Genomic DNA, 15,737 nt, shown 5'->3' with positions numbered 1-15,737 from the left:
TAGGTTGGCTAGATAAACCACCAAATTTTTACTTTTTCTTTTTGTTAATAGTGTTTCCACAGGTTTGACAAAGGGCCTCATAGCTCGTACATCTCTCGTGTAACCATCTTTTGCATAGTACACATTATTCAATCCAAAAAAGAAGCCAACCATATTTTGTCCGCTATAGCTAAAAATTAATAGCCATAGAGATGCAATACAAATCTCCCTTGCGTTAGTTTTTCGTGTGTAATTGCTTGGCATTTTCTAAAAAATAGAGCATAAGTCTATCTCTCTGTCACACCGTTGGCCCATCTATCCTTTTATGTTAGGACAGATGGACCACTACATTGCGGCACAACTAGGTGATAAAATCACGTAAAGTGAGGTTAAAATCAAAGACAAAGCCTCTATTAATTGCACTATCTATTACTTTTATATGCAAACTTACCAGACTTCCAACAAACGTTATGGCAAACTAAGCGGCTGAAATTTCAGGCCCGTAAGAAAATTTTAATGTTGAATAACGCAAGACAATTAATTGAAACAAAAGTATTTTCACATGTCCTGACATGAATGCAGATAAATACAACTGTAGTTCGCGGAAAATTTAAATTGTTGCAATAGGTTCAGAGTTATTGCTAATGGACCGTCTCTCCCACTGGTCCAACTCTCCTGACTTTACCCTATATATAGTATTAAGGGGCGGAGCCTAATTGCAAAATCGATGTTTCCTTATACAAACTTTCCATTTTAAAGTTACGTGTTGTGAAAATAAGTCTACACATATTAAAACAAAAAGGCCAAATGTAAGCCCGCCCACCCGCCCTATCTCTATTGTGATGATTTTTTTATTCGCCGTGAATCAAGTGGGTGGGACTTAACTGCTAAATACTTACCTCTTTACAAGAAATGAAGAACAGGTTTTTGAGTATTGTGGTGTTCAAAGAATACATTTTATCTTAAGAAAAAAAAGATAAAATATAAACCCCGCCCACCCACCCCATGTCAATTGTGATGATTTTTTTTATTCTTAGAAACTTAAAACACATTTAAAATGGTAAGTTTTTATAGGGAAATACGGATTTTGCAATTAGATTCCGCCCCTCGGTATGACAACGAATCACAATCGAGCTTGCAATGGATATGGGTGGGGCTTAATTTTTGGCTGTTTTTTTTTTGTTAATATACATAGTATTCTTTGAACAACACGAAACTCAAAAACACGTTTTTAATTATTCGTAGAAAAATAAGGATTTTGCAATTAAGGTCCAGCCCTCGGCTTACGACGAATAAAAAAAAATCATCAGAATTGAGATAGGGCGGGTCGGCGGGGCTTATATTTTTTCTTTTTTTTTTTAACATCCACAGCCATCTTTTTACAACAATAAATTAGAACATGATTAAAATGGTACGTTTTTGTAAAAAAATATGGCTTTTGCAATTATGGGCCGAAACCTAATTGCAAAATCGATGTTTCCTTATAGAAATTTTCCATTTTAAACGTGTTTTAAGTTTCATGTTGTGAAAAAAAGTCTACACATTAAAACAAAAAGGCTAAATCAAATCAAAAAAAGATGAGAGATTACGAAAGGAGATGGAAACAAAGGGTATGTTACCAGACGGTCAGGCAAGGTTCAGGAAAGGAAGAGGTACTATGGACAATGTGTACATCCTGCGGCATTTAGTGGGAAGAGAAATAAGGAAAGATGGTCGACGAATGTACATGTTCATAGATTTCAAAGCAGGGTTTGATAGCGTGAATAGAGAGAAAATGTGGGAGTATTTGAGGAGAAAGGGAGTAGATACGTACCTGGTAACGAAAATAGAAGAAATACTTAGATGAAGAAACAGTAAATAAAGTGAGAGTTAATGGAATAGAGAGCGAGAGTTTTTATACAAATAGAGGAGTGAGACAGGGATGCCCACTCAGCCCCGCATTGTTTGCAGCTTATCTAGGAGATATAGGTGAAATGTTCAGAAAAGCACTGACAGGAGGGAGTGCCAAAGAGAAAGTGTGGTCGTTGGCGTACGCAGATGATTTGGTGATTGTGGCAAAGAAAAGAGAAGAAATGAAAACAATGATTAAAAGTTTCGAGAAGTACGTACAAAAAAGCAGTTGGAAGTAAATGTGGAGAAAACAAAAATGGTGGTGTTTGGGGAGAAAGTGAGAAGAGAGAAGGAAGAGTGGGCATGGAGAGGGAAGAAGATTGAACAGGTGAAAGGATTCCAGTACTTAGGATATACATTAAAGAGCAACAACTCATATAGTGCGCAAAGAAATGGTCCGAAAAGCGAACAAAGTGATAGGAATAATATGGGGAATTGGAGAGAGAAAATTTGGACATGATTATAAGAAAAGAATGATGATGTTTGATAGTTTTATCAAAAGTCTGTTTATGTACGGAGAAAAATGGAGAAAATGAGAGTGGAAGCGTGTAAAAGGGCGTTTGGATAAGCAAGAACGCAGATCGAGAATATCGGAGTCTAGATATAGTGCAGAATATAGAAAAATAGTAAAGGATGAAGTAACAAAGTAGACACACAGGTGGAGTATAAAGGAGAAAAGAATGATGGCGAGATTTAGGTGTGGAAATGAAGAGAAAGAGAATAATTGTTGGAAGGATGAAACTGAAAGAAGGTGTAGGATATTTTGGAGAGAAGGAGAAACAAGAGAGCATACATATACTGGAAGAATGTGAAGGATTGAGAGAATCGGAGGAAAGTAGGGAAGAAGTGCTAAACGAGAATGGAAGAGGACTGGCTAAGGCAAGGGGTGGGCAAACAGCAAGAATAGAACAATTATTATTATATAAAACTCGAATATTTATTTTATTGTTTTTTTTTTTATTTATTTGTATTATGTAGATCAAGTTAATTTGTACCCCTATTGGGAATCTTATTAAGCCTGTAAGGCAAATAATAAATTAATATTACATTAATTGTGTACCTACTCTTTATAAAGCTGATGAGGTCATTTTAAAAATTCATGTAACGAATTTTTGTTGTTCTGTTTACTCTGATATAAGTAAAGTTTACTTATGGTATGGTATTTATCCCTCCAGTAATTATTGAGTCATCAAGTCTACAGTTTGAGAAATTACGTAACGAACTTATTCAAATTTTAGTAAATCATTAACACGAGATAGCGATTACAAAACATTATTAACTAAAATTTATATACTTAATACCCTCAGGAAGGCTGACGTCAAGATCAAATTATTATATTTTTTAATATATTCTCAGGTGCAGGCAATGTTTGTTACGTGTCAGTGGCGAGAAAATACATATTCATTTAAAATTTGACCAATTATTTGAAATTATGGTGAATATTTCTAAATAATAATTTATCACTTTTCCCCTCCAGGAAACAAATGAGGTTATCTCAATCTTTTATTATATAAACACCACTTATGAACATTAATTCGTGGTTTTATTATCTATACCAGTTTTCAACTGTGCTAAATGTATTGTGCTAAAAAAATAAACAATTAAAAAATATAATCAGTCCAGTCAATACAATGCCCAGAATTCTCTGAAGCACTATTATTTATTAATAAATCGTAGAACATTGTTTCATAATAATTGTAATGTGTGTTGCGTTACTTACTTTTAGTTACTTTTATGTTAGAATCACTATAGAGATGGAATTAATTGATAGTAAATGATAGAGTGTAGTATTTCGTGGTTTTGTGATACAGTATCGTATATTAAAGGAGATGTAAAACATAAGAATTTGGCAACGAGAAAAAATTGAACGAACAACTCATCGTCTATCGTCGAAATCAACGTGAGAAATAGAAGATATCAAGGTACGACGATCAAGGAAAAAATTAACGAGTGAAAGTGTCAAAAAAAAAGAAATGGCGACCACTGATCAATTAAATAAACTTATCAACGCTATGCTAGGCATGGCAGCAGCTCTCCAACAACAGCAAGCAGCTTAACAAGAATAACGAAGTGCGCAAGGTGATACCACCATCAATAGTCTGTCAAATTTCGACACTTTTGACGTAAAAAAGGAAACATTTAAAAATTACAAAGAAAGACTCGACCTTCATTTTCAAGTCAAAGGTTACCTAACCAAACTTCTTGAAGATCATTTTTGTCCGAAAAAGAACCCTCTTGTCAAGCAACACAAGTTTCTGTCCATATATCATCAAGAAAATGAATCCATTGCCGAATATCTTGGTACACTCCGTCAAGGTATCGCAGATTGTAATTCCGTCTGTGACTGTGGAAAGTCTATTGCTGATACATTTCTACGTGCGCAATTTATACGTGGAATTTGCGACAATTCGATGCGACAGCAATTACTACAAAACTCGAAACTCACATTCGATGAAATTATTAATAAAGTGCTAACCTACGAAGCATCAAAAATAGCTAGTAATGAAATTTCAACTCAAAACCTATCGACTGCGACATCAATCAATAAAGTATCAACTAAGTCTTCAAATCATTGTAGCAGTGGTAGAAGTTGCAACGATAACCATTCTAATAATTCCAAATATCGTTATCGATCTAAATCCAAAATAAATTACAGACATCTCGGTACCAACAACTTGTGTCTACGTTGTGGTCGAAATAATCATCTAGCCAAAGAATGCAGAATAAATCCAAATAATCTTAAATGTCAATCTTGTAATAGAACAGGACATGTTCAACGCATAAGTATCCAGTCATTATTAAAACAAAAATCAAAGAAAAATGTTCAAGCCATTCAAGATACTGATAATTCAATTGAAACAGAATACTATTCAAATCAAGATCTACACAGTATAAATGAAGTAGTCGATATTTACAAAAACAATCAAACAGATGCTCAAAAATACTTCACAGATGTATATATTGATGGTAAAATCCAAACTTTTGAAGTAGACTCTGGTGCAGGCTACACTCTTCTACCTGAAGCTGACTTCCACCGTCTACACTTGAACATTCCGCTTAAAATATCACGCACTGGATTTCGATCATACACTGGAGAGATCTTTGCTTCCTCCGGTACAGTTAATGTTATAGTAGAATACCAAGTGCGAAAATCCAACGAAGAAATGTACATCGTTTCATCAAAGTACTCTCCATTGTTAGGACGCAGGTGGATCCGTCATTTGGGAATAAACCTTCAAGACTTGGATAATACGAAAATTTTTTCATCGAAAACTGATCACCCTGTGCCCAACCTTGAATCTACTTATGAAATTATTTCAAAGTATTCTGAAATCTTCCAGCCCATAGTGGGATGTATTCCTAACGTAACCTGTTCCCTAAAACTAAGAGAAAAATCGAAACCTACCTTTTTAAAAGAACGACAAGTTCCATACACTCTCCAGGAAGCCGTCAAAAAAGAACTTGACAATCTAGAAGGAGACAACATCATCACCGGAGTGGACACCAGCGGCTGGGGATCTCCCCTTGTGGTAATTCCAAAACCCGATGGCACCGTAAGACTTTGTGTCGATTACAAAATAGCAGTAAACCCGCAACTGACATCTGCCCACTACCCAATCCGAAGAATCGACAATATCCTGAACAATCTAAAAGACTCAGCTTATTTTTGTCGCCTCGACCTCTCCAAAGCCTACCTGCACGTAAAAGTCGAAGAAGAAAGCAGAGCAATACAGACTATTTCGGCCCACCGAGGAATATATCAAATGAACAGACCCTTCTTCGGAATCAAAACAGCACCGAGCGAATTTAATAGAATACTCGATCAGATTCTTCAAGGACTCGAAGGAACTTTATCATATTTCGACGATATAATCATTCATGGGTCGTCACTCGAAGACTGCAAGAAAAGACTTATCAACTGCTTCGAACGATTAAAAACTTATAATCTCCAGATCAACAGAGGAAAATGCGACTTTTTCAAGAAAGAAATTCAATATCTAGGTATTATCATCAGTTATAATCAAATATCAAATATACCCAGTAAACACAGTTGTGATCTTGACCTGACAGGTACGTACTCACAAAAGAACAATAAGTACATCGCATCATTATGTCTTAACGATATACCTGGAACGTAAGCTATATAACATCACAATTGAGTACTCATGCTATGTAACCAACACGTAATGTTGACTACATTTACTAGATATCTTATTATTATGTCGCAGCAATATAGTTGGCAGGTAGGCCTCGTAACATCACAATGGAGTACTACGGTTATGTAACCAATAAGTAATGTTAACTGTAGTTACTAGATATCTGATTAATATATATATATATATATATATATACATGCTTCGGAATGTTTTATTTTTATTAGTTAATTATGTAAAGTGTTTTTCAGTTCATTTTACAAAATGGCATGTTAAATCGAAAATTAACGTTTCTGACAGGGCAACAGCAAAAAACATTTAAAAATATACATATCGAGTATTATAAAGCTCTATTTTATATTTATTATTTATGTTTGTGTTGCAAGTAAATAGTATATTCATAAACAAAAGATGCTGAGTCTTAAAAAAAGAAATTTCTTCCCTGTCTTAAATCTTGCACAAGCGAGATGACGCCAATAGTGAGTTTCTCTTATTTTTTTTTTTTTCATATTATATTTCCTGTAATTACATTTATTTATAATTTTATTTTTATACGTCCATAACGACCTGCGCTTTATAAAACAGAACAAGAGACTTAATGCACATAGTTTATGATCAGAATTAAAAAATGTCCCAGATGGGATGTTAGATAACGGGTAATATGAATTAAGACTAGTAATGAGACATTATTTTTTAACCTCTGCCTATGCGTCACTGCCAAAAAGGACCAATTATACATATACAGAATTTTGAAATGAGCTCGAAAAATAAAATGATATATTTCATTATTTTATTAATTCTAATGCGAAATATGTTGATCGGCAACAAAAGCAACATAAAGAAAAAAATCGAAATTAAAAAACTAATCTATTTCAAGGTCAGCGATATCGTTCTTAAATAAAAATGAATTAAACAATTTCTTCACTTTGATCGTAAGGAAAATAAATAATAATTTGAATTCGAAACAATAATTGATCATCGAGTTTTGTGTATTCACTTTCGCACTCTGTTATAGGTTTATCTGTTTAACATTAAATTTTCAAAAGTTTAGATTTTTCCAATGTAATCTTGGGCTCTAAAATAAACTGGTAATGTATAATGTATAATTATAATTGAGTATTTTCGTGGTTGATCTTTAAATTATTATTTATTCAAAAAATTCACTTATTTTCATATCCAATATGTAGCTAACTGAAAACTAATAATAAAGCAGCAGATATGACGAAATAGTGTAGACTTTTTTTAATGTCGGTAATAGAGTGTATGTATAATAACTAGAGAGCGGAAAATATGCAGCAAAATTTTGGGAAATATGATCATATGATATGCATCAAATTTATGCAAATATGCAATAACTTTCTTAATATATGCAGAGATATGCAGTTGCATATGCTCCAAAAATAAAAAAAAGCGTAATAACCGAACTAAATTTATTTACAAATTGCAAAAACACCTTACCTTTTATTACAAAAAATACATAAATCACATTTCAAAGTGTTTAGTTAGATCTCACTGACAAATAAATGACATTTTTTAAGATAATATTTTTTTATACTAAAAAATAAATATAAGTAAACAGAACGAATTAAAAAATAGTAGTAATCGACTATTAAATTACTATTTTGGTAACAATTTATTTTTAAATATTTTGCGAAATATTCTAACAAAAATTTTTCCGGTGATTCTAAAGTATGGATTTGTAAACAGAAAAACTGCGTACTGCGTCCACAGATGTAAAAATACTTATCGGAGTAAAGCAGGCACAACAAAACACAGTTCCTTCTTGAAGAATAAGTTCAGGAAAAAATTCATAAATTAATTTGAGTTATCTACATTTTGACACACATCTCTATCGCTTAAAATACTTGAATGCAAACTCATGATGAAAAATAATAGAATAACGTCCCTTCGACCACCATAAAACCTACCATTAATACATTTAAGTAACGAACAAAAATATTGAAATGAACGGTATTTCCAAAAGTAATTAGGACCCGAATTTACCTGGAAGGATGGCTTAACACCCAGTGGTTCCTCCAAACTACCATAAAACCCAAACCTTTCCCAGTTATTTGAAGCTTAGGACAATATTTGCAATATGATTCGTGAAATTTCGTCTTTCTAGAAAAATGCCGATCGAATGGCAATTTTTTTTTCAAAGTTGCACAAAAATTGATAAAAATGCAATATATGCAAATATGCAATTTTTTATAGCTGTATTCCTTTTTAATTAGCATGATTCGTTCACATATTAAATATCAACACTTATATGCAAAAAATAACGGATATGCAAATTTCATAAAATCCGTTCTCTAATAATAACCAATACATCGGGTATGTTTCTGTTTTTGTCTTCGTTCAACACCACTGTATTTACAGTATTTAAGCAGGTATACGTTTCCGCCCCTAAAATCCCACGTACGGCATCCTTTGCCCACGTAAATACAGTATCTGGAATGAAGACAGAAACAGAAATAGATTTACAACACCTTATCAAAATTTAAAAAAACCACTATGGTATTATTTGAAATTTATTGTTAAAGATTATATGGTCAATTAGATGTGGGTAATTCTATAAAAAGTGACCTTCGTCAGTGAGTTCGTAATGCTTAATTAATAATTATATTCAGAGCGAAAAATACAACGGCTTTATTAGAAATACACCAAAGACAAGTTTTTTTCATTGTAATAATTTCTAAGAATTATTTCTGTAAACTTGTTCACTTGAAATGTTATTTTGTAAGTGCCTGCTTGGCAAATTATAAATAGGACATCTGTAAGGTGACCAGATTTCAAAAGTCCGAAATCGGAACTGTAGTTTCCACTTCCATCGTAATCTGATATATAACTGCTTTGAAAATTTTTAGTTGTAATATACTAACAGTACTGACATCTGCTGACATTTAAAACATTGCTAACAACCGTATCGATACAAGTTTTGTTCCCAATTTTTCAGAAAATAAAATTACTATTCATGAAAATTAGTGATTTATCCGAGGATTTATCTTTATTCTTATCAGATTTATAGAAATCGGAACATTCACGGAACGAATGTTTTAATCGGAACATTTATTGGACGAAATTTGAAATCGGAATTAGAGTATTGAAATCGGTACAGTTCCGATCAAATCGGAACGTCTGGTCACCTTAAACATCTGGGGTAATATAAGGAAGACCCAACGACACAAACAAAGCCATAAAAATTCTTTGCCCATTGTCCCTGAAACGGGACAAGGTTTTGAAGAGTTCATTCGTCGAATTTTGATTTTATAAAGACGTTTATAAAGCGATGATGGGTAGCAAAAAAATTAGAGAGTGGTTAATTTTGATTTTATTAAATTTATTTCATCTAATGAAAAAATAACGCTCAAATTCTGTATTTACTATCCACCAGATGTTTGGGGGGTGCAGTCGGACCTTTGTTGGTTTGGTTTGTCTATGAGTCGGACGATCCCTTTTTTCCGTATTTATGGTTATTGCACTTCAGACTCACAGTGAAGCTGTCGAATTCCATTTGGCCATTTGGTTCACAACCACCGAACCTTTCTCGTGAATCCGTAACTCACTTCATTTTTATGCAGTTTTGTGAAAATTGTGCCATTCAGTGTGGGTTGTATTTACACTAGGTAAGTTAATATAATTCCAATGAAGTAATCATTTTAATTTTTACATGCTTCTGTTGTTTTTGATAACTGGACGTAAATAACAACAGTTTTTTCAGATAAGCTGGAAATACCACCATTAATCACTGAAGATACTCCCGCTGATTTTGAAGAACTTCGGTGATTGTCTTTGAAAGTGAGGCGCTTTGCCATAACATGTTGCAAAGGTATGTTACTGCAATTTTTTATGAACTAGGTGCTAATGAACATAATTTTACTCTAGACTTGAAACAAATACAAAAAATATGTGCGAAACAAAAGAAATTCTAAAGGAAACGAGTGAACAAATCTCCAATATGAAAACGTCATCAAATGTGACAAATCAAAAAGAAAACAGTAATAGAAGATATGCCGCCAAGACCACAGGTAAACAAATTTTGAGGAATTAGAAGATTATCTCTGCCTACTACAAGAAGCAGGTTTCTTTGTAAGTTAAAAAAATACAATAAATTTATATGTACTTACATATAACATAATTTTGGATATTATATACAGGTAGATGCCTGTAATACTATAACACTTTTTAGGAACCTACTAAACATGACACATTTCGCTTAACACGTTACATACATAGTGGGTTGCAGAAAAGTCTTATAGTGAAGCACCCTGTATGTTATACATACGCGGCGACTTCCAAATAGATTCGGAGAAAAAATCCTTTAATTGTCACACGGATTCAAAGTAATTAAATTGCTGCTCCAGTTTTAAGAAACAAATGCGGAACATCTAGTTAAATGTCAATGATGCGGCAATGATTTATTCGGTTTCCATTGTGACTAAATTTTTTCTCTCCATATCCATATCCCTAAATGATACATATAAATGGTAACTAGACTTTTTGAAATGCCTATTCATATCGCATAGATCATGTTAATAAAATACAGGATTAGTCACGAGAGAATTACTTCTGAAAATTATTTTTACGCAACCCAAAATACGAATACCATGTACCATTTGATACTAACTGAATTTAAAATGAAATGCTTAATCCATGATTGCTTTGAGTTTGACAATCTCATTTTGACAATTGTGGAAAAAGAGGTTACGCGAGTGTCCATGGTGGTACCGCAGCCAGTCGGAAATCTCCACCGGCGCCGCTAATAAATTTGTCAGCGTGCCTCTTTATCTTTTGCAACCGATTAATCACGAGAAAATTATTTCTAAAAATTCCTTTTATGGCATTTTATTCAAAGGTTACAACACAAACTCAAACAAGTAAGTAAATAATTTAACTACTAATCTGTTGAAAATGTTGGGCATTTTGGGGGGATGCTACGGCTTTTTTGTAAATGGATGGCCGAAGAAGTCCAGAGGTTGTAGATTTGCACTTCGAAGAGGCTCTAGGTGACGCAGAGATGGCGAATTAACACAGGCAGCACTTACGGCTTCAGTATAGCCCAGATTGATCTGACTGTATGTCGTCGATCCAATGGGGCTCTAGAGGCGAGTCAACGATGAAACAAAATGTTAAAAATTAATTAACGTCAAAGTGACACTGCCAAAGTCAAAGCAATCATGGATTAGGCATTTCATTTTAAATTTAGATAATATCAAGTGGTACAGGGTATTAGTATTTTGGGTTGCGTAAAAATAATTTTCAGAAGTAATTCTCTCGTGACTAACCCTGTATACTGAGAGTCATATGTTTACGATGTTGCGATATATACCTACGTAACGTCTATGTCCATTTCAGTAATACGTTATATTGGCGTTTAAAATAAAACGTAACAGATACATCAAAATATAGAGAATCTAGCGACATACTAACACAACGTTATGATGATGTACCAGCGAGCACGTCTCTAGTCTGAAACAATGTGGATGTCACCAGTATGTTACAAGCATGGGTCACTGTTGATTACATTACATAGCACACGGAAAGCAAATGTACGCAGTTTGGGATGTAACAGCTAACAAGATCGTAGACAGAGTTAAGTGGCATTAACATCGCTAAGACGTAACTGTGTTTACTGGGGAGTTAAGTGGCATTAACATCGCTACGACGTAACTGTGTTTACTGGGTTTTATATGTTACAGTCACTATAGAGCTGAAATTAATTGATTCAATAGACGTAAATCTGTTTTTGCTATTGACGTTTTTCGGAAGCACAGAATATTACGGGTTGAAAAGATTTCACACAAACGGTTGTTCATCAATTACAAGAACAAAAAATGAACGGTACAACCTCTGGAGAAGTGAACACTTTTTCAACAATTCCCGAACAGTTTGCACAATTTCTAGGTCTTCATAAAATCCAAAAGAATACACGGAACATTATTCGGGTGCAACTGGTTTTTCTCTATTTGGTATTAACCATTTACTTTCATATGTCAGACTTGCACTCCCTTGCCGAGTCTTGGAAAAAATTGGATTATATTCCATGCTAATTCCTTTGCAGCAATTAAATACATTTTTTTCTGTAACCCCGAAGGAGTATCTTCGTCCCAATGATTAATCATATTCCTGTAATTTACTTCGTCAATAGCACATGAACTAATTTTCCTTTTTCCGGGAATATCCTGCAGCTTTTTCGTCTAGAGTCTCTGGCTTTACGTGCACTCTCAAAGTCGATATCCATGAAAGAATTCATTGTTATATTAAACTTTTTGAAATACAAGTCTTGCACTAATTTCGAAGTAGTATTCCAAATTGTTTTAAGAGTAGCTTCTTTGTATTCAGATTCGTCTTTTCAAAATCAACCAGCAGCACATACAAAATTTGATGTTTAGAAATTTATTTTGCCTTGTTGTTTTGTTACTATTTAGACTAGGTGGGTATTCAATCCCGGAAGTGCCAAAAATAAGATTACAACACTGTAAACAAATTAGTGTGTGATAATTTAGTGAATTTCCAGCCGAATGTCCCAAAGCGCCTCAGTCCTTGCCCAAAAGCGTGCTCCGCGAAAACCCCAGTCATCCCGCATCGTCCGTAATAAGGTGTCCCATTAGTATTTCCAAGTAGCTTTTTTCGGCAGCCTCACACAGAAATTTCCATTTAACACCTGCGATCTCACCAGGACACGACATAGTGCCTTGTAATGCACCATATAAACGCGAAAAGCGTGGGCCAGCGAGGCCATTATTCCTCTCCGCAGAATAATAACAATAATCACTTGAATCATAACATTCCGCAGGAATTTACACCACTCATTAAGAAATTACTCTCGGCCAACAACCGACAATCAAGCGATTAACAAAAACGAATTTATTAGCCATTTAATAGCCACTAAAGCTAATTTATTGCGATCAATCAGATTTGGGCGATCTAACGCGTGTTGGCTATTCTCTAATAAACGGTTTTTTCCTAGCCAAACGGACATAAATCATAAAAAAACAACGGAACGGGAGAAACCGTTAGCCGAAAGCCACTTGATAGCACTTTTTCTTTCTTCAGATCGCTCAGATAAGAGGATTCCGTGTAATGACGGCTGTATGGGATGCGGACGCGGTTATTGATTTCTAAATCACTCGGTATTGTGTAAATGAGATTCGTGCACTATTAACTATTCGCAATATTCTCTTTTTTGTTTGTTTGCCTTTATCTGATGGGCTCGCGGCGGTTTGAATATTTTGAGATAGCGAATGATATATGGCAACCGTTGATGCTTTTTTCTTCGTTGTGATGAAAGTATGCGGAGCGAAACAGTGATAAATTTCAAAATTTAAGGTAAGGTTCGAGGAGATGAAATATCATACTGCTCAGTACATGTTCGCTGTCAATGCATAAATAAAGAAAAATTTTTTATCGCGTACCATCTGTGGTAATTTGTTTCCAATTTTCGTGGGATTAGCCGACAGATTTGTTAAATGTGAGAAATGGGAAGGCGCGGATGGCTAGGTTTTTTCAAAATGCGATTGTAAAATAAATCATGGGAGAAATCTTATCGACGTTTTATGAAAATTTTAAAATATGCTGAATTTTAACCGAGTATGGTAATTTTGTTGCTGTTAAAGTTTTTAAAACTTGATACGCCGCAATAAACCTTATCTAGTATAGATAGAAGCACTGTTTCTTGGCACATGTTTTACCAGAAACGTTTACCGACTGGCTTCTCGTTAAAGCCACGATAAATTTAACGACACATTTTAGATACCTGGTGTTTTATTTCGTCTAATGTCTGAAAATGTTCTAATAAAGTTTTATATCTTCATTTACATACAATATGTCTCATGTCGTCATTGTCACTTTTCCTTTTGTGGCCAATACTTCCTATAACAAATGTAAATGGTTTAGAAAAAACTTTGATTTCCTAGTAAATAAAATAAAAATATATATTTTTCGTCGTATACTCGTAAATCAAAATTGGTCTACGGTTATTTACATGGAACTTCCTTCTTCGCTAAAAGCCGTACCGGTAAAGCTTACACAGTACAGTTACCAATAAAAGAAAATTGGTCCTAAGTTATTTCCACAGAACTTTCTTCGCCCCTTGAGTACAGTAAAACAAATTCAGCTTTTTTGAAAAATTATAAAATTTGATTATGAGAATTTAATTTTTTTTATGAGAACCCTTATAAGTTAAAATAAAGAAACGTGCTAGCCTAGTTTTCTCTTAACAAAATTTTGTGATGACGTCATCAACACGTATGTTATTTTGGATCGGTGTAGTGTAATATTAATGCAAACAGTATTGTATTTTAAAATTTTCGATAAAAAGGAGTTAACTGTTCCCGATTTATACAATAAAATAAATTGACTCATTCATTAATTTTTATGAATTATCCTGTATAAGAAATCTAAAAACTTTTAATACAATGAAAAATCACATCAATCGGTTTTGCAGTTTCAAAGTTATATTGCAAAATAACGTTACCAAATTCTTAACCAATTTCTTAACCATCTACATGATATTTATAATATACATACAAAATTTGGGAACAATCGGTCTAGTAATTTTGGAATTTTGTCTAATAAAAATGGAGACAGACAGACAAATTCGCCCAACATTTTAACATACACTGTAAATTTGTTTGAGTTTTTATAATGTACTCAGTACAAAGTGAGTACTTAAATAAATAATTGAAAAATATCTCGAAGCAGTTCTGTTAAAATAAAAAGGAAATTGACTAAAACTGGAAACAGAAGGGAGTGGATTTACAGGCACACGAAATTTGTTTGATAAAAATTTGAATAACTTAAACATTTCTATGCAAATGTGTTTTGTTTGCGTCAAATAAACTGACGTAAAACATTTAAGGTAAGTAAAATGTATAGAAAACTGTTCGTCATCTGCATTCTTTTTACTTCCTGGGAGTAAGCTTTTATGTTTTGTCGACGTTTCATGATCCCTAGAGTACGAAAAAACTAGTCCTCCCGTTTCCGTCTGTCTGTCTGTTTGCCTGTTTGTCTGTCTGTCTGGCGTCTGTATCCATTTTTATTAGACACGTATTCACTGAAACTACCGGACTGATTGTTGTCAATTTTCTTGCTGTATTAATCAGTCCACTTCTCTGGTTTAAGTACAAAAAATCAATCAAATTTCATTGTCTTTTAAGAGGCCGCTGATCTTTGTACGTGATTATCGAATTCTTTCGACGATCATGTATATAAATACTCTAAGTTAATCATGTAATTAATTACTAAGAATCCATTTTCTCGTTGGTTATCTGTTTTAAATACATTTTCAATTGATCGCACTTGTGCGGACCACGGTAATTCTGTCGGTTTTGACTTGTTGGGGGCGTGTGCCGTCTGTAAATTAGTTTAAGTGGTTTATTTTTATCAAAAATAATTAGGTTTCGGGCTTAAAGTGAAAGGTGAGTGTTGTGATGTGCTCGTGAGGAAGGAGTCTGCAAGGATCGGCGCGGAAGGAAAGGAAATTAGGATTTAAAAGGTTGCTATTAGGCTTTATACATATATTGATTTATTATTACTCAATATATTGTGCCTTATTTCTTCAATCCTTTTATTTTAAATTTATATAAAAATACGGATGTTAAGAGAAAATAACTCAAATGTTAATATCTCGTCAGACATTTATTCTTTAACACTGGATTTTCGGCTGAAATAATTTGGAATATTTAATTGGTTTTTATCAATGTTAATTGTTTA

At 33.6% G+C, this 15,737-nt stretch overlaps 1 protein-coding gene across 1 annotated transcript; it reads left to right on the top strand.

Annotated features, from left to right (window-relative positions):
• The first annotated feature begins 2,574 nt into the window (after positions 1-2,574).
• LOC135123782 (uncharacterized protein K02A2.6-like) lies at positions 2,575-6,008 on the top strand. The gene is made up of 3 exons (XM_064048659.1): positions 2,575-2,748; positions 3,889-3,948; positions 4,002-6,008. The coding sequence occupies exons 1-3, from the start codon at positions 2,575-2,577 to the stop codon at positions 6,006-6,008; spliced, it is 2,241 nt and encodes a 746-aa protein (XP_063904729.1).
• The last annotated feature ends 9,729 nt before the right edge of the window (positions 6,009-15,737 follow it).

The sequence above is a fragment of the Zophobas morio genome, unplaced genomic scaffold (genome assembly GCF_036711695.1).
Source record: "Zophobas morio isolate AGI-343-1 ecotype UQ-CSIRO unplaced genomic scaffold, CSIRO_AGI_Zmor_V1 ptg000006l, whole genome shotgun sequence".
NCBI lineage: Eukaryota > Metazoa > Arthropoda > Insecta > Coleoptera > Tenebrionidae > Zophobas > Zophobas morio.
Note: the sequence above shows the minus strand (reverse complement) of the source record. Positions and strands in the feature narration are given on the sequence as shown.

What these genes read in the sequence shown, in the direction of transcription:
- LOC135123782 (XM_064048659.1), top strand. Translation starts at nt 2,575, where the DNA reads ATGAAGAGAAAGAGAATAATTGTTGGAAGGATGAAACTGAAAGAAGGT. An exon ending in ATGGAAGAGGACTGGCTAAG is followed by an intron (nt 2,749 to 3,888) that starts GCAAGGGGTGGG and finishes ACGCTATGCTAG; the next exon opens with GCATGGCAGCAGCTCTCCAA. An exon ending in AGAATAACGAAGTGCGCAAG is followed by an intron (nt 3,949 to 4,001) that starts GTGATACCACCA and finishes GACGTAAAAAAG; the next exon opens with GAAACATTTAAAAATTACAA.